General features: G+C 48.7%; 2 protein-coding genes across 5 annotated transcripts; one reads left to right on the top strand and one right to left on the bottom strand.

Annotated features, from left to right (window-relative positions):
• Positions 1 to 186: 186 nt before the first annotated feature.
• On the bottom strand, positions 187 to 12,439 carry smap2 (small ArfGAP2). 4 transcript variants are annotated; one of them, XM_062445991.1, is made up of 11 exons: positions 11,969 to 12,439; positions 5,463 to 5,596; positions 5,238 to 5,323; positions 4,993 to 5,071; positions 4,837 to 4,896; positions 4,293 to 4,362; positions 3,668 to 3,816; positions 3,139 to 3,316; positions 2,691 to 2,945; positions 2,101 to 2,258; positions 187 to 1,712 (listed from the first exon to the last, which is right to left on the bottom strand). In XM_062445991.1, the coding sequence occupies exons 1-11, from the start codon at positions 12,072 to 12,074 to the stop codon at positions 1,584 to 1,586; spliced, it is 1,404 nt and encodes a 467-aa protein (XP_062301975.1). In that variant the 5' UTR covers positions 12,075 to 12,439; the 3' UTR covers positions 187 to 1,583. The 4 variants fall into 4 exon arrangements, with proteins under 4 accessions (XP_062301975.1, XP_062301974.1, XP_062301977.1 ...); XM_062445990.1 differs by having other exon boundaries at positions 2,101 to 2,210; positions 2,643 to 2,945; positions 11,969 to 12,438; XM_062445993.1 differs by having other exon boundaries at positions 2,101 to 2,179; positions 2,651 to 2,945; positions 11,969 to 12,438.
• Positions 12,440 to 12,713: 274 nt separating this feature from the next.
• On the top strand, positions 12,714 to 17,590 carry trappc3 (trafficking protein particle complex subunit 3). Its single transcript, XM_062445994.1, has 5 exons — positions 12,714 to 12,884; positions 13,954 to 14,051; positions 15,018 to 15,117; positions 16,083 to 16,265; positions 16,586 to 17,590. Exons 1-5 carry the CDS (start codon positions 12,843 to 12,845, stop codon positions 16,703 to 16,705), a joined length of 543 nt encoding a protein of 180 aa, XP_062301978.1. The 5' UTR covers positions 12,714 to 12,842; the 3' UTR covers positions 16,706 to 17,590.
• The last annotated feature ends 571 nt before the right edge of the window (positions 17,591 to 18,161 follow it).

Genomic DNA, 18,161 nt, shown 5'->3' with positions numbered 1-18,161 from the left:
ACTGTTAAGAACAAATGCATTCAATGCATTCACTGTTAAGAACAAATGCATTCAATGCATTCACTGTTAAGAACAAATGCATTCAATGCATTCACTGTTAAGAACAAATGCATTCAATGCATTCACTGTTAAGAACAAATGCATTCAATGCATTCAAGGACACATAATTCGACTCAGTTGAACGGGGGAAGAAAGGGTGCATTGTGGGATTAGATTTTTAAAATCAGTATAGAACACATTCAGTGAGACAGGGAAACATTCAGATATACATTCAGAGAAACATTCAAACGGTGCGCTTAGACACCCACACTTATTCACAGACAAATGCTTGTGTACACATTCATTGACATAAGGGTCACATTCATTGAGAAACCGTCATGACATGCAGTTCCAATGAGCCATTACATTACAAATGACACCTGAATCACATCTTTGACCTGCAACGAATTCTGCTCTTCTCTCGTTCCTTAAACATCATATTCATAATTTCTAGCTTGAGGTCAGTGGGGCGTTTAAAAAATCTATTTTTATTTGACAGTGAAGACTTGCATGCAATTAAGCTCAAGTTAACATTTGAGCTCCCTCGAGGAAGTAGCACAATGAATTGATATGTTCCACCACTCACTCTGCACTTACGCAGAGCTGATCACAAAAAGAGAACCGCTAGCACACTTGTTAATGCTATCAAATAAGTGAAGCACGTATCGCTTCTCTTACAAATCAATGGATATGTATTGCACTTGCTCAAACAAAATCGTGAATACGTGAACAGCACTTTTTCTAATCACTACTAGTATGTTGACCTTAACATACCTACGTATATAGATGTAACTCACATTACACGGAGGGGTACAATAACCGTAAAGCTATCTTTGAATCTTTGGTTTCCTAACAGCTAGGTTACTCAAAGGTCATTTGACACCTTGATGATGTTACCATGTTCACCAGAGCCCTCCAAGGATTTCAATAGAAGACCCCTTGTTATAAAATTCACGGGTATCTAGGTAGCTGTTGTACTGTAGCTGCTCTATGTCTCTAGTTACATAAGTAACAGACCAGATCTATGCATTGTATGATTGCTATCGGCAACAAAAAAACGAATGCAAACTGTGGCAGACATGTTTTGTTGTTCTGAGATTTGCAGAGACAAAATACTTCCTGATACCGATGGAATCCGGAGTCGGAATCAGGGGGGGATGCAGGAAGTACATGTGGTTTGCAACTAGGCGTTTGAACCTTTCATGACCCTGTTCACACAGGCACACACACAGGCTGGGAATAAGATGAGCTGTACGCTGTGTTCCCCACGTGTCGGCCTCCGCCCTCCGCCCTGATGATCTGACAACTGCTCTCTGAGTGGTCTTAGAAGGCAAGCATGGAAATCTGCAAAAATGGCTATGGAGAAAAAGGAGAGGAAGAGGAAGGAGAAAGGGGAGAGGAGAGAGAGTGGTCGTCTCCAAACCCCTCTACGGGATCTTCTCCTCCTGCTCCTCTTGCTGTTCTGCTTTTAGAAAATGTCACATAGAGTTCAGTAGAGAAATCTCCCGGCCACCAACACTGGTCGTTCCGCCGTTACGTCGACATCATTTCCAGACATGTGACCCCATCGTGTGGGCGGAGCTTGGAGTCGTTGCTCCTCCCATATGCTGAGTGCCGTATCCCACCATGCCGCTGGGTCTGTAGAAGTTCATTCCTGCCATGTGTTGCGTCATCTGGGGACAGAACACATGTAGCGTGTTACACAAGCATGTTCCTGGGTACTGCTTTCGGTATTATGACTAATGCATCATTTTCACATTTGCACATGTGCATAAACCACAACCTAACCCTAGACCTAACTTTAACCTGAACCCTAAAACTATCCCTAAGTCCTAAACACAACCCTTTCATGTAATTCAAACACTAACAGTAATTACAACCCTAACCTTCAACTACAGGTCAAGAATAGCTAAACAACTCTGCACGCACACACACACACACACACACACACACACACACACACACAGACACACACACACACACAGACACACAGACACACACACACACACAGACACACAGACACACACACACACACAGACACACAGACACACACACACACACCTGGGTGATGTTCCACTGCAGCTGCTGAGCCTGCTGTGCTCCATACACCTGTTGGGGCCCGGCGGCTGCACTTCCCATCTGCTGCTGTCCCATCATGCCGTTGGGCTGACCTCCCATCATGCCGTTGGGCTGACCTCCCATCATGCCGTTGGGCTGACCTCCCATCATGCCGTTGGGCTGACCTCCCATCATGCCGTTGGGCTGACCTCCCATCATGCCGTTGGGCTGACCTCCCATCATGCCGTTGGGCTGACCTCCCATCATGCCGTTGGGCTGACCTCCCATCATGCCGTTGGGCTGACCTCCCATCATGCCGTTGGGCTGACCTCCCATCATGCCGTTGGGCTGACCTTCCATCATGCCGTTGGGCTGACCTCCCATCATGCCGTTGGGCTGACCTCCCATCATGCCGTTGGGCTGACCTCCCATCATGCCGTTGGGCTGACCTCCCATCATGCCGTTGGGCTGACCTTCCATCATGCCGATGGGCTGACCTCCCATCATGCCGTTGGGCTGACCTTCCATCATGCCGTTGGGCTGACCTCCCATCATGCCGTTCTGCTGCTGTCCCATCATGCCGTTGGGCGGACCTCCCATCATGCCTTGAGGCATTCCTGCCATGTAGGAAGTAGGAGGGACCCCACTGGCCTGCCCCATGACCCCCTGTGCTCCCATGATGCCGTTCTGTTGGGGTCCCATCATGCAGTTCTGCTGACTTCCCATTAGGGACATTTGAGGGCCCATCATGGCTCCTCCCATCCCCCCTCTCTGGGCAGCCAAAGAATGGTACGGTCCGTAGGGAGAGGTGGTATAACCCATTTGGGCGTGATTCATGTAAAGGCCAGCTAAAGACAAAATAAAATCAACACAAAAACATGTCAAACACCCATCGAAACACAAGCAAGGTAACATGAAAAAATAACCAATGTAAGGGATGGAGTAAAAGACAGATGAATACTGTACATCGTAATGGTTTTCTCTTCAAAACCCAAACCGACACCCACACATCACTCAGCAGATTGCAGGGACAGTGTTTACCGTGGGCGGCCATGTTGCTGGTGTGTACTGAGGGCGTGGATGCATACAGGGACAGGATGGAGTCCTTGGAGAGCTTCTTGGTCCCCTCCCCTGGCCTGGGTGCTGGGTCCAGGAACAGGCTGAGGTTCTCGGGGACAGATGCTGCCACACGGCCCTGGGGCATGGAGCTGCACATGGGCTGGAGAGAGGACACAGGAGCAGACGGGATTAGACAGGGTGTGAATGTCTGTGTTTGTGACAGAGAGAAAGAGGGCGAGAGAGACAGAGATAGAGAGGCAGGCAGACAGGTAGAGCTAAAGAGAGACAGGAAGAGGTTGAGAGAGACAGACAAGTACACATCCAGACAGACAGGTGGTGGTAAAGAGAGACCGACAGGTAGAGAGAGAATAGCAGTGAGCGCTGTATAGAGTACACGCGAGTCCAGGGACAAACTGAAACACACAGGTCGACCGGCTAGCCGGAAGTTTCCGGTACTTCTTAGGGGCCAGCCGGCCGGCTGCTGGAGGGTGGGCTGGGGTGTCCCACTCACCGTGCTGTTGGTGGAGGAGGCTGAGGAGGAGGTGAACAGATCCACCGTGGTGTGCGAGTGGGGCATCGCTGGTCTGGCCACCACAGGACTGGGCCTCTCTCCTGGAGCACCAAACCCATTAGATACGGCTGCATCAGGGCCTGGGGCATCTGAGAGAGGAGGGGGAGTGGGGAGAGGGGGAGGGAGGGAGAGGCGGAGAAAGGGTGGGAGGAGGAGAAAGAGGGAGGTAGACAGGGAGGGAGAGGCGGAGGGAGGGAAGGGAGGGGAGAGAGAGGCGGAGGGAGGGCGAGCCGGCGGGAGGAGGGAGGGAGGGAAGAAGGGAGAGAGGGAGGGAGGGAAGAGAGAGGCGGAGGGAGGGAAGGAGGGAAGGGAGGGTCAGATGGATGCTGAGTCACTGCTGTGGCACCAGAGGCTTTCTAAAATGGACCTGCCTAACCTAGCGGAGTCCTCTTCACGAAAAACCACAGTGGCTCTAAGCGGGATGTGTGTTTGCGTGTCTGTGAATGTCTGTGTGTGTCAGCACGCACGCACACGTGCATGTGTGTACATGTGTGTGTGTGCTGTGCGTGTGTGTACATGTGTGTGTGCTGTGCGTGTACACGTGTGTGTGTACTAGCTACCATACCCAGTCCTAGCAGGTCAGAGACGGACTGGGACTGGGGGCTGTTCTTCATCTGCTGAGAGTCGTCTCTCTTCTGTAGGGGTCAAGCACAGAACAGAGGTCCCACGGTTATGTCCTAGGTGTCCTCTGGATGACTGAAGCCCAATTTATACTTAGGTCGCAGACACTTTTGAAAAGGTCGCCGACAGAAATGACGTCTCGGCCGACACTTTTAACCGTCGCTTAGAAGTGTCGCCTACCAGGAGAAATTTCTACTGGCGCTGATGTCGTCACATAGTGAAAAATTAAAATAGTCAGTTTCTCCGATTGACCACCATGGCTACAAAGCGTTAACAATGTAACCATAGCAATGAATGTAACGGTAAAATGATTCTGTTTACGTCACGCGAACCTTGAGCACAGGCGACTGTTTGCCGAAGTATAAATGCAGCAGCCTGAGCGACACTTTTTTTTTTCGTCGGCGACCATTTCAAAGGTGTCCGCGACCTAAGTATAAATTAAGCTTAAGAATTCCTGAAGTTGCGAGTCAGAACCAGGACACACTTACCGGCTTCATCTTCTCAAACACCACGGGCTCCTTAGGAATGTTGTCACAACTTTTCTCTTTCTACAGAGCAGGGGAAGAGGGGTTCAGGGACGACCGAGCCACACGCTTTGTGTGTGTGTGTGTTCTCTGTGTGTGTGTGAGTGTCTAGACATTTACCCGTAGCCTTTGGATGTCGATGACCTTGTCCATGTATTTCTTCTTATCGTACTTGTCCCTGATGAAGATCTCTGCAGACCTACGCGACTCAGTCAAGGAGAGCAGCCGTCTCAAGTGTCCACACACACACACACACACTGATGACACACTGACACATACACTGATGACACACTGACACTGACACACACACACACACACTGATGACACACTGACACACACACACTGACACAAAGTGATGAGGATACTGGTCTGTCTCAGGGCGCTGGAAGCATTCTGGAAGGAAAGCCTCGTAGAGCCGTCTAGCCTTGGCATTGCCCATCTCCTGGACACACTGGAAACACAGACACAGACAGATGTAATACACTGCAACCAGGCCAGAACCACCCAGAAACATCACCCCCCCCCCAGCATGGACCATGATGCTACGGCCCTGGCCTGGGCCTGGCCCTGGGTCTAGCCTCGCTGTTGACCTGGATCTGCTCCTGGGTCCACTGGTCGAGGTTGACAGATTTGACCCGGGAGATGTGGACTCCCAGATTCCTGTGGATCCCTGCACAGCGGATGCAGATGAAGATTCCCAGATTCCAGGATGCCCATCTAGGACCTGACAGAAAGAAGGAGGTGGGGAGAGAGAGAGAGAGAGTGAGAGGGAGAGAGAGGGAGAGAGGGAGAGAGGGAGAGAGGGAGAGAGGGAGAGGGAGAGTGAGAGGGAGAGAGGGAGAGGGAGAGGGAGAGGGAGAGAGAGAGAGAGAGAGAGAGAGGGAGAGAGGGAGAGGGAGAGGGAGAGAGGGAGAGAGAAAGAGAGGGAGAGGGAGAGAGGGAGAGAGAGAGAGAGAGAGAGAGAGAGAGAGAGAGAGAGAGAGAGAGAGAGAGAGAGAGAGAGAGAGAGAGAGAGAGAGAGAGAGAGAGAGAGAGAGAGAGAGAGAGGGTAGAAAGACAGAGAGGGGAGGGTGGAGAGAGAGAAAGAAAAATGAAGGTAAGGATGAGACCTTTGTGAACTGGAGTGTATTGTACTCGTACAAGTATACCACCGATTTCAGACAGATAAAAATAGACACTCAATCAAAGAGAGCAGGAAAGCTTCTGTGGAAAAATAGAACGAGGCAGTAAAATTGACAGAGAGCCAGAGCAGAGGAAAGAGAGAGATGGGGAAAAAGAGAGATAGAGTTTGATTGACTATTTTTCATCTAATCATAGATTAGACAAGCTCCAGACCTCAATGATGTGCTTGTGTTCACCAAGGAGCATGTCTAATTCTGTGACAGTCATGTGGTGCACTGACAAATATCAAGCTCCACCACAAGTGTTTAGTCTGCATGTTCTTCTGATAGAAGAGAGAACAGAGGGAAAGGGAGGGAGAGCCATGCACACACACACACACGCACACACACATTCCTTTTTCACAAAAGCCAATTACACAAATGGATTATTATTCACTTAGAAACAAGGAAATGTTTGTACATGTGAGTGTGTATGTGTGCAAGTTACTGTGTCTACTAGTTTGCTGCTTGTGTGCATGTGCAGGTGAGTGTATATGTGTGTGTGTGTGTGTGTGCACTACACGTTAGTGAGTGTGTATCCATCAGCAGAGCTGTTCCGCATCTCTCCGGCTATTTTTCGTCTCAGATTATGCAACAGCCCTCTTCAGAGAATAACAGGAAGCTTCAAAGAGAATACTGGAGCCTCACCCTTCCCCCCCCTCCCTCCTCCTTTCCTTTACTCTCCTCTTCAATCCATTTCTGCCTCCCTCCATCATTCTCCCTCTTTCTCTCTGGTTGGCTGAAGGGCTCTCAAAACCTCCATCCCACCCCCACCACCCTCTTAGGTAAATCAGTGCAACGTGCAGTGTGCCTTTCCCTCCACTGGGTGGCAGTGCTGTCATATCCTCTCTGCCTTAATGGGATAGATCAGGAACTATCCTGTAGGCACATCATGGCAGCATGTCCACGAGAACTTGTTTATTAGTGGGGTTGTTTCACCAAGGCCAAAGACCTAAACATTCAACCACAGCGTGGCTGGTTTGAAGCTATGGAGAGACTGAACCTGTGCAAAACAGTGTCTGTCTGTCTGTCCTGATTGGTCCAAATGTATCACGAGTACCCCAGAACTTCTCTGATCCCACATGATCCAGATCGTTGCATATACACGTGCATACCCTGTGTCAGAGCGTTGGGGATTAATGTGAAAGCTGGCTGGGTCCATCCTGAACGTCTGTCTGCAGCATTAGTTAGCATGCAGGGCTAATAATAGCAGAATTACTCAGCAAAGCCTATTTAGACACAATGCTGGGGACTGTGTGAGCGAGTGTGTGTGTGTGTGTGTGTGTGTGTGTGTGTGTGTGTGTGTGTGTGTGTGTGTGTGTGTGTGGTGGCGAGAGGGGGTGGCGGGGGTAGCCACAGTAAACAAGAGGATTGATTTGGCTCTGCATGCCAGTTCAGTCTGTTCCCTTCCCTCCCTCTCTCCCTCCTTCTCCTTTCTCTTCTCATCCTTCTGTTTCTTGACTCTGGTCCACGTGGCAACTCTTTCCCCTCTCCTTTTCTCTCTGTCCGTATCTCGAGCACACAGTTGTAATCCCTGTATCCCGTTCACTTCTGTTCCCTATCACACTCTTTCAGCCTTTCTCTGTCCTTCATATCTTTCCTCCAACTTTGCATGTTGCACAACATTTTTTTTCCCCCTCATCTCAACCTCTCCCATTTTCAATCTCTGTATCTCAAATATGTGAGTATGTGTGTGTTTGCAGTGCATCATGATTAAGCGTGTGTGTGTGTGTGTGCATAGCGAACAGTGAAGGCCTAATCTGCTTGAGGGTATTAGAGTGTGCAGCTGGCTTGAGGCCTGGTTCTCTGGATGTGGAGGGGGAGTGGAGAGATGCTCAAACCCAGAGGAAGGCCCTCACGTCCAGGCACAGAGAGAGGGAAGGGGGGGGGGGGGGTCTGGAGCTCAAAGGTGATGAATGATAGGCTTGTGAGCAATTCTGCAACCTCACAGTTAGACCAGGCCACTTTATAAGGGCTTGAGGGAAAAAATTGACAGGTCAATTATGAAGGAGTGACAGATAGCCAGATCGTGATCAGACCTACAGTGTGTATTTCAGAGCAGCTTTGAGACAAGAATCCCAACATTTACACTGAGGGTGATAAGAAGGTTATTCGAGTTCAGTCTCAACAGCAGTGGAAACTAAGTCCTGTTTGGCAATCACTTAGCATTTCTAGCCAGTGGAGTAACACACCACTGTGTAGTATAAACTTCCTGTTTTGGATCCAAACACATTTTTTGGGTCGTACTGTCGAAGATTGCAGAGCTTTCACACTGACTGTTACAAACGAGTGGAAAGGTTTGAGTTAGGAACAGAAAATGGGGTGAGGGAAACAGGCATGCACACATGCACACATGCACACATGCACACAGACACAGACACTTTAATCAAGTTCTCAAATGGTGGACTGTTATTGTGTCGACCTGCCAGGACACCCAGGCAATATGATGAGAGGAAGAGAGGAGACGAAAATAAATAATAGATGCATTAAGTACTTCCTATTCTGCTCTCTCACTCTTTCTCCCGCTCTCTCTCGCTCTCTCTGTCTCTCTCTCTCACACACACAAATAAACACACACTGCACATAACCCATACCCCAGCCCATATCCCACCAGGATCCACAGAGCCCTCCACATGCGTCAGCGGTCTAATCCCATGGGCTCAGACTTCGTGTCTTTCGAACCCCCCACCTCCTCCCGTTACCCCCCACCACCACCACCAGTGACCCAGCGGAAGCAGACCCCATTACAGCACCTATTGGTACAACATATGCCCTGCCCCCCCCCCCCCCCCCCCCAGACCCCACCCACAGAGTCCTGGGAACCAGGGACGGTCACATTAGCGGCTTTGCAGGACTAACAGTGCCTGGGTCTGTAGGTGTGTTCACAGCCATAGGCTCTCAGTCACAGGACGCAGCGGCGATAGAGCCCTCGACGCAGCCAATCACCCCCCTCCATTCAAGAGGTAGCTGTTTGTGGGAGGTGGAGGATAAGGAAGTGACATCTTCAGGTGATGTCTCCATAGCAACCCCGGGGCCTGCGTGTATGCAAACATGAGCCCTGCTCAAGCACGAGAGACAACAAGAGAGACACAGAGAGAGAAAGACAGAGAGAAAGAGAGAAAGATGAAGAAAGAGGCTAAAAGAGAGTGGGGGAGAGGAAAGAGATGGAGACAGAGAGGGATGAAGAGAGACAGAATGAAAGAAACTGAGTGAGAGTGAAACAAATTATTCGTTTTGTTTGTGTTTTACGTTTAGCATTTGTCTATGTGCAATCTAGTCACTTCCTCTTTAACCAGGACGACCAGAGCTGATGCTAGAGCAACCGTAATCTGTGTCAGAGCAAACAGGATCAGACAACACCAACCTTAGCCATATGGCCCCATACAGGTGTCTGAGAGACTGGATGTCTGAGTTTGTTTGCATGTAAGTGTATCAGTGCAGTATTTGCATGTGTGTTTCCTGTTCAGTACAGTCATCGACAACCCCCGTCCAGGATGTGTTAAACAGGTGACACCAGACTTCTCTCAGCTGTAACACCTTGTCATTTTATAGTAACAAGAAGGAGAGCATTGCGTGCTGAGGGAATGACTCAACATAAACATTACCATAACGTGAGGACAGAAGAGGAAGGAAAAATGACAAAAAGAACATATTTTGGGGAATGTTTTCTGTCAATTCCTTCAGACAAGTGATTGACGGCCAAAATTGTGTTCATTTTGCCTCATTTTACTTCATGTCATCCTTTACGTAAGCTGAGATCGTGATATGTTGATGAGTGCTTTCCTGTTCACGTATTTGGAGAGAAAGTGGCAGTTACACTTTGAACTGATTACACACAAGAAGCTGGAAAAGAGGTCATTCTATTCATTCTAATTCCACCTCTTCCATAGCCCGTACAGTATGTGTATGCGTGCGTGTGTGTGTTTGTGTGTGTGGGTGGCTTGGTGGATGTGTGTCATTGCACACGTGCGCTATTTCCTCTGCTAACCCCTAATCCTATCCAGTCTAATTAGCAAGGTTCTGTAAAGTTAACGCCACGCAACACACAGACGCATGTCAGAATGTATGTGTTCTCTGGAAACAGGCCTCCCTGTGTATTTACCATAGACTATATACAAAAGTATACACTCACAGTAACAGTCTAAATGACTTTGAACAGAATGTCGTACGGCCCATAGACATATACACACACAAACTCAATAAACTCAATCCCTTTGCCTGTCTCTTGCGCTTCAAGGCCTGGTCTCATTTTAGAGAGGGCAATCTGCACTAGATGTCCCATGGCACACGAAACACACTTTCTCCCAGGTTCGCATGTGTGTGTGTCCCACTGAACTGTTTCCATGGCTGCAATGAAGCCCAAAACTCCCCATAGATTTGTGGCTCACAGTATGGTTGCAATCATTGCCAGGGCTGGTGGTATCTAGGTCTTGTTCACAAGCGATGCTGCTGACTATCAACAGCGAGGAGTCTGAGAAGGTCACTTACAGAGCGAGGACGGGAGGTGCTTTAGACTGTGTTGTCTGCTAGTCGTCAAAGCAAATGTGTGTGTGTGTGTGTGTGTGAACATTTCTGTTGTGTCTGAACATGAGCCATTCTCTGTGCTTTGGACAAAGATGCCACCTCAGCACTGAAATAGAGAGCAAGAGAGAGAAAGTGAGAGAAATAGAGGAGAAAGAGAGAGACAGAGAGAGAACATTTATGCCAATAAAGCATTTTGACTTGAATTGAGAGAAAGAAACAGACAGAAAGAGAGAGGGGGGTGGGATATGACACTCAAAACAGCACCTGTCCCTATAGGATACAGATCAAGGAAAGATAAGGGAGGAGATGGAAGGATGGGACACTTATCTCACTGACCAGAGGTCAAAACACATCTGTCTGTCTGACTTGATCTGCCTGTCTGTCTGTCTGACAGCTAGTGTCCGTCTGTGTGTCTGTCAGACTTGATCTGCCTGTCTGTCTGTCTGACTGAATTGATCTGTCTGTCTGTCTGTCTGTCTACCAAGGCACAGAGGTCAACATGTGAGTCACAATGTCCGTCTCTGATTGAATGTCTCTTATACTAGCCACTGTGTGCTGTTTGTAGCCTTAACAGTGTGTGTGTGTGTGTGTGTGTGTACAAGCATGAACGATAGGGAACATGTCTGAATTCTGATCATGTGGGAAAGCCTTCCATGTGCATATCAGTGTGCCTGTGCAGTGTTAAAATCCCATGTGCCTGCTGTCACTAAATGCATTGGTCCACAGTTTGAGCTGGTGTGTTTGTCAGACTCAAGGACAATGTCACTAGCCTGGCAGTGAGCCCAATACTAAGTACTTACCTTTGCCCTCTTACACAACCATGGTAACACAAGCCACTCCAACTCATGTTACTAAGGTTTGTAATGTCACTACAAAAACATCCATATAAATGTGTCATACAATAAAACTTATAGGCCTATGACACACACACAAAATATTACTGCCATGTTTAGTGTTTCATTTAGTGGGTCAAGCCAGGTTAGGCTAACATGCTTTAAGAAATGCAAGCTGTTCAAATACAATAAAAATACACACTTACAATTATTTGTCTCGAACTGTTGTTCAATTACAGATTGACATCTAAACAAACATAGACAGACAGACACGCACGCACGCACACACTCTTATTTCCCAGATAAGGGTCAAGCTAGAACAGTTTGTACGGGACGAGTGAATGTCAATGCAGGTGTATTTTGCGTCTTAACTTGTGATTTGACCTCTTTATCGGCAGGTTCCGTTAGATAACGCTAGCACAGCGTGCACACTCTTTGAGTTGCTGGAGGCAATTGATACGGGAAACGTTGGTTGACTCATTTGGTCCTGTCCACCCCCTTAGGTTTGACCATGCTACTACGATGACTAGGTTTGCCGTATGACGAGTAGGTATGTCCCTAACAAGATTGAACACTTACCTTTCGCTTCACAATCTGCGCAGAATTTATTCTCCTCTAATGATAGTAGCGATGTGAGAACAGCCTGATACCTGTCAATGTCTTTCACAGATTTTCCCGTCATCATCGCCCCCTTTATCTCTCACAGCTCTTTGGTCCAGCCGTCGTCCTGTTATGTACAATGGGTATTTCAATCGGTCCGTTAGGAAAATAAAAACGAGACCTAAAGAAACGTAGAACTAGCGATAGGGGTTATCTTCCTCTTCCTTGCTTCTATAAATTGCCCTCGGGAAGGCAATCATACAGCCATTAACTTTAGTAATGATCTTGTGTGTCAATAAGCTTGTTCTAAAACACATAGGCCTATGTTAAAGAGTAAAATAAAAGAAGATCACAGCACGAGTTTCTTGCGCATCTGTATCACGTCCTCTTGTCTCCGACAGTTTCCACCTCCCGTTCTCTTTCACTCACAGGCAAAGGCACACACACGGGCACACACACGTGCGCACACACGCACGCGCGCGGGTAATTGCATTACGACTGGTAGCTCACATTTACATAGAAGCTAGCCATACCGGTAATAGTTAACCTATATTTCCGTTTATTTGTAATTCATAGGTGTAATTCTCATAGTTTATCGTAATATTCCGCCACCATGTGGTACAATTGGAAAGGAGTAGGCCCATTGAAGTAAAAACAGATGAACCTCCATTCTACTCCAGTTCCAAAGGTGGCGCTACTGCACACATCATGGCTTCCTTTTCTAAAGGAGGAAGAAGAATTGGCACCTATCGACAGCACAACAGCGATCACGGGAACGTCACGTAGAAAGAGAGCATTAAAAAATAAAGAAGAGCTATCAAGTCACCTATATAAACCTGTAACATTATACACGATGTCAAGGCAATCCAACCGTTCGTCAGACAGCAAAAAGATGGTAAGGAGCCGCATTCCGCGATAGCTTGTTGGGAAACTAAATGTTAATCTAGCTAGCGATTAAGTGCTATAGCTAGCTAGCAAACATTGCTGGCTAATTTAGCTACTACAGTCTATCCTGGCATTTAATTTTCGGTTATTTAGCTTGTTTTATATTCCCTAATAATTGCCTGCCTACGGTTCTGGTTTTACCAACTTTGGTAGCTAGCTTTATATTTTTCTGCTGACACTTGATATCCACAGGAAGTTAGCTTGCCAGTTATCAGCTTGCTATGCTAGTCGGGTGACAGGTATGCTTCACAGGGGCAGTGAGTGCCACGGATGACAAACATAGATTTCCTTCATTACCAGAATGGGTTAATTTCGTAGTTCCCTGAATGAACTTACACTACAGCTATTACAGACCACAGGTCGACAAAGCATTATGCTGTTTTGGCAGTAAAGAGTAGTACCGGTTTGACTCCGCCAGGCGGCGCTCTATTGCTAACTAGCGATGTGTTTGTTATGCCCAGTACTTTCTCCCATAGACTCACATTCATTTGGATGTTATGCACTTGGGAATCTTTCTCCCATAGACTCACATTCATAGTAGGCTACAGCAGACAAACCGTGACTACGAAACAACGTTTCCATCGTACGTTGTCCATCAATTACATTTACATTTAGTCATTTAGCAGCCGCTCTTATCCAGAGCGACTTACAGTAAGTACAGGGACATTCCCCCAAGGCAAGTAGGGTGAAGTGCCTTGCCCAAGGACACAACGTCAGTTGGCACGGCCGGGAATCGAACTGGCAACCTTCGGATTACTAGCCCGATTCCCTCACCGCTCAGCCACCTGACTCCCTCTTCTTAATTCTGTAATGTGTGAGCTCTTATTTCCAATCCGTCATTACTCTGGCAAGGCAAGTAATACAGTCCCATATCCTAAGCATTGCTAACATTCTCTCTCTCTCTCTCTCTCTCTCTCTCTCTCTCTCTCTCTCTCTCTCTCTCTCTCTCTCTCTCTCTCTCTCTCTGTCTCTCATATTATCTCTCTCTCTCTCTCTCTCTCATTATCTCTTTAATATAGAATTCGGAGCTGTTTACTCTGACCTATGGGGCCCTGGTCACCCAGTTGTGTAAGGACTATGAGAATGATGAGGAAGTCAATAAACAACTCGACAAGATGTAAGCACCATCCCTGGGTGTGTGGGTTTATGACCAACGGGGTATATTTCTTTTCCTCGACAACCAAACCCGTGTGTGCGTACTACTTATGCATGTGAAGTGAGCAGTTTATCCTGAGCATGTGAAATGTACCACTACCCTTGCATGCACTTTATTCTAGTTTGTCCAGAACTTGCCAAACAACCGGAGCAGAGGGCCATATATATATGAACCTCTATGATATGCTGTGTACCAACACTCTACCACCACACTGGCACATTCTCCCTCTCCCCTTTTGTGTGACCTCAGACACTCACACACACACACACACAAACACACACACAGACACACACAGACACACACAGACAGCCAGCTGGTGATGTAACCAGGTCATAACCATCTTTCACACACCCATATGAGGTGTCCTCTTCTCTGTTTAATGTACTAGACTAGACAGGTTCAGGATCTGACTCCACACCGGTGTCTCTTCAGGACAAAGACGTGGCCTGGGGCGGTGGTGTGGACAGGCTCCGTACTCGAGCTTAGCTCACGGCTGCAACTCCGTTATCTTTTCTGTGAGACAGAAAGCCTGTTTTTTTTTGCCCAGGGGGAGGAGAGAATGACTGAGCCTTGTTTGATAAGAGTATTATCCCTCCTGCTCTGGAGAGGCCACACTCCTGAGCCCTTTTCCCCCTCTAAACTAAGCCATGCTGGGTGAGCCAGGACCAGGCATGGCCATAGAAGGTAGCCTTGCTGTTCCCTCTGTGTCGGCCCTCTGGTCGGTGCAGGTTAGCATGTAGCAGATCAGCATGGGTGATAGTTCTTGATGGTGGTGTGTCTGTGTATCCTTCCCTTTTGGTCTTACTCTGTTCCAGTAAACGGTTGTTGCAGTAAGGGTCACTCGATGTCATTTAGAGGGTATGAATGGGCATGGTGACTCTTAATGTCTCTCTCTCCCTCTCTCCCCCCTCCCGGACCGTCCCTCAGGGGTTACAACATCGGCGTGCGTCTCATCGAGGACTTCCTGGCGCGCTCCAGCGTCGGGCGGTGTCAGGATTTCCGAGAAACCGCAGATGTCATCGCCAAGGTAACGGGGAGACGTTTTGCGAGGGCCGGTGCGAGCGTGACCATGGAAACCTCCCAGAGCGGGGCGAGGAGGATGGAGGGAGTCAAGGGGCGGGGGGGGGGAGTAGGGTAAAGAGAGAGAGAGAGATAGATCTCAGACACACGAGAGAGGGAGAGTAAGGAGAGTAAACGAGCTCCCTGGGGGAGGAGGAGGAGGGGGGAGGAAGGAGGAGGAAGGAGGAGGAAGGAGGAGGAGGAGGAGTAGCAGGAGTAGCAGGAGGACAGAGTAGCAGGAGGACAGAGGAGGACAGAGTAGCAGGAGGACAGAGTAGCAGGAGTAGCAGGAGTAGCAGGAGGACAGAGTAGCAGGAGGACAGAGTAGCAGGAGGACAGAGTAGCAGGAGGACAGAGTAGCAGGAGGACAGAGTAGCAGGAGGACAGAGTAGCAGGAGGACAGAGTAGCAGGAGGACAGAGTAGCAGGAGGACAGAGTAGCAGGAGGACAGAGTAGCAGGAGGAGGAGTAGCAGGAGGACAGAGTAGCAGGAGGACAGAGTAGCAGGAGGACAGAGTAGCAGGAGGACAGAGTAGCAGGAGGACAGAGTAGCAGGAGGACAGAGTAGCAGGAGGACAGAGTAGCAGGAGGACAGAGTAGCAGGAGGACAGAGTAGCAGGAATGTGAACTCCAGCGTACAGGGTTCCACATAGTTTCTGAGCTTTCAGCGCTCCTGGATACTGCTTTTCATTTGTCTTGGGTCCAACAGGTACTGAAACATCCCAGCTATGCCAACACAAAGCCGTGTGTGTGTGTGTGTGTGTGGTGAGCTGGAGCTGGCTTTGTGGAGAACAGGTTGTTGTGTTAGACTCCTGATAACCAGGTCACCTGGTCACACCCTTGCAGCTAGCTACTATGCCGATCTCTCAATACCTACCACCATTTTCCCCCACCTAATCCTATGGTGTTCTACCCTGCCCCGTGGCTGTGCCAGGTGGCGTTTAAGATGTACCTGGGCATCACCCCCAGCGTGACCAACTGGAGCCCTGCTGGGGACGAGTTCTCCCTGGTCCTGGAGAGTAACCCCCTGGTGGACCTGGTGGAGCTGCCAGACAACCACAGCTCCCTCGTCTACTCCAACCTGCTCTGCGGAGTCCTGAGGGGGGCCCTGGAGATGGTGCGTGCGTGTGTGTGTGTGTGTGTTTGAGGAAAAAGGGGAAAGGGGTGTGTTTGCCAGAAGAGAATCTAAATGGTGTGTGTTTGAGGAGGATGTGAGGTGTGTGTGTGTGTGTTTGAGGAGGATGTGAGGTGTGTGTGTGTGTTTGAGGAGGATGTGAGGTGTGTGTGTGTGTGTGTTTGAGGAGGATGTGAGGTGTGTGTGTTTGAGGAGGATGTGAGGTGTGTGTGTGTGCGTGTGTTTGAGGAGCATGTGAGGTGCGTGTGTTTGAGGAGCATGTGAGGTGTGTGTGTGTATAACGCTCCCTCCCGGTTCTCCAGGTCCAGATGGCGGTGGACGTGAAGTTCGCCCAGGACACCCTCCGAGGAGACAACGTGACGGAGATCCGTATGAGGTTCATCAAGAGGATCGAGGAGAACATCCCTGCTGGAGACGAGTGAGGGGGCAACACCCTCCACCCCCCCCCCTCCCCCCTCTCTTGGTTTTTCATCTGGGGGGCGGGAGGAGGAAGGGAGGGCAGACCAAACCCTCTAAGAGACTGAAAGAGACCGAGTTAGAAGGACCAGGGGTGGGTCTCGATAGTTTACACTGGCGACCTTTTCTGATCTCCTTGCCCCTTCTTCTTACCCTGGCCAGAGGACTTAGAAGTTGAGGTAACACGGTGAATCAACCTGTCTCGATACCTTCTTTATTATTTAACTGAAGGGAAGGAGGCCTGGAGAGGAACTCACTGTGGACTGTTGAGACCCAGACGCCCCTAAAGAGCTGAGAGTCTCTGAACCAAGACCCAGCGAGCCGTCATGATGGGCGGGGTTAGGATGAGAGGAGACTTGGGGGGACTGTCCACTCACCACTGGTTTTGTTATCCTCTAGGATTTCAGCTGGTGTTGCTTCAAACAGCGGCACAGTTTTGGGTCTTCCTTCCTCACTTCCTCTCCTTGAGGTCATCTCAGATGTGCTTGGATAAGTGTAATGAGGTGGGAGCGAGGATGGAGGCATTCTTATTGTTTTTCTCCCAAGTTTTGAATTTCCTCCGACCACTAGTCCCTCACCACACACGCACACACACACACTAGAGGCTCTTGTACAGCTTCAGTCATGTGCAGATGGGGGTTTAGGAGGGGGAAAGGAAGACCATGGCCCCCTTGCAATCTTACGGTTGTCTTGGTTGTCTTAAATTGTTCTGGTTCGTAGTTTTTTGTTTTTGTTTATACATTTTTAAATAAATCAAAATCTTTGTTTATGTCACGTAAAAATATAGCTACCTGTGTGGCAATGTGAATTTATCTTAAGTATGTCATTGAATAAATCGATGACTCATTTAATCTTTGTGGTCAGCACTGATTGGAGCAATGTCCCACTCAGAACAAGGAAACTTGATATTGAAGCGTGTGAGTGTGCGCGTGCATGATCATCATTAACTGGTTCCAGGTCTCCTAACACGGATGTAATGAAGTGTCACCTTCTCCCCCCTTGCTTGGACACGCACACCTAACCTCATAGAAAGCTCTACAGCAGGTAGAAGGCAGTGTAGTGAAGGAGTGGAATTCCTCTAGGACCTTTACAGTCAGGCAATGATTTCAGAGACCTAATACCTCTCGTGTGTGTGTGTGTGTGTGTGTGTGTGTGTGTGTGTGTGTGTGTGTGTGTGTGAACCTGTGTACAGGTGTGTCGGACAGGCATGTTTTAGGAACAGACTCTAACAGGCAGTGTGTGTGTGAAAGAGAGAGAAACATGTCATTAAGGAGCCCTGTTGGTCTGCTCTGGCCTTAACACCTGTGAATGGCCTGACGTCACTCACAAGTCACGGGAACAACTGCTCGTTTAGAAACACCGCTCACCTCGTTAATCACAACACGCACAGAGCCGAGCATTCACTTGAACGGTCAAGAGCGC

The sequence above is a fragment of the Osmerus eperlanus genome, chromosome 20 (assembly GCF_963692335.1).
Source record: "Osmerus eperlanus chromosome 20, fOsmEpe2.1, whole genome shotgun sequence".
Lineage (NCBI taxonomy): Eukaryota > Metazoa > Chordata > Actinopteri > Osmeriformes > Osmeridae > Osmerus > Osmerus eperlanus.
The sequence above is the reverse complement of the archived record's forward strand: the minus strand, read 5'-3'. Positions and strand labels throughout refer to the sequence as shown.

Excerpts from the sequence above, each read along its gene's own strand:
- trappc3 (XM_062445994.1), top strand. The coding sequence starts at position 12,843 with ATGTCAAGGCAATCCAACCGTTCGTCAGACAGCAAAAAGATG. Across the intron at positions 14,052-15,017 it reads AATAAACAACTCGACAAGAT|GGGTTACAACATCGGCGTGC; the intron begins GTAAGCACCATC and ends ACCGTCCCTCAG. Across the intron at positions 15,118-16,082 it reads CCGCAGATGTCATCGCCAAG|GTGGCGTTTAAGATGTACCT; the intron begins GTAACGGGGAGA and ends TGGCTGTGCCAG.
- smap2 (XM_062445991.1), bottom strand. The coding sequence starts at position 12,074 with ATGATGACGGGAAAATCTGTGAAAGACATTGACAGGTATCAGGCTGTT. Across the intron at positions 5,597-11,968 it reads CGCAGATTGTGAAGCGAAAG|GTCCTAGATGGGCATCCTGG; the intron begins GTAAGTGTTCAA and ends TCTTTCTGTCAG. Across the intron at positions 2,259-2,690 it reads GCCTCAAGGCATGATGGGAG|GTCAGCCCAACGGCATGATG; the intron begins GTCCGCCCAACG and ends GCATGATGGGAG.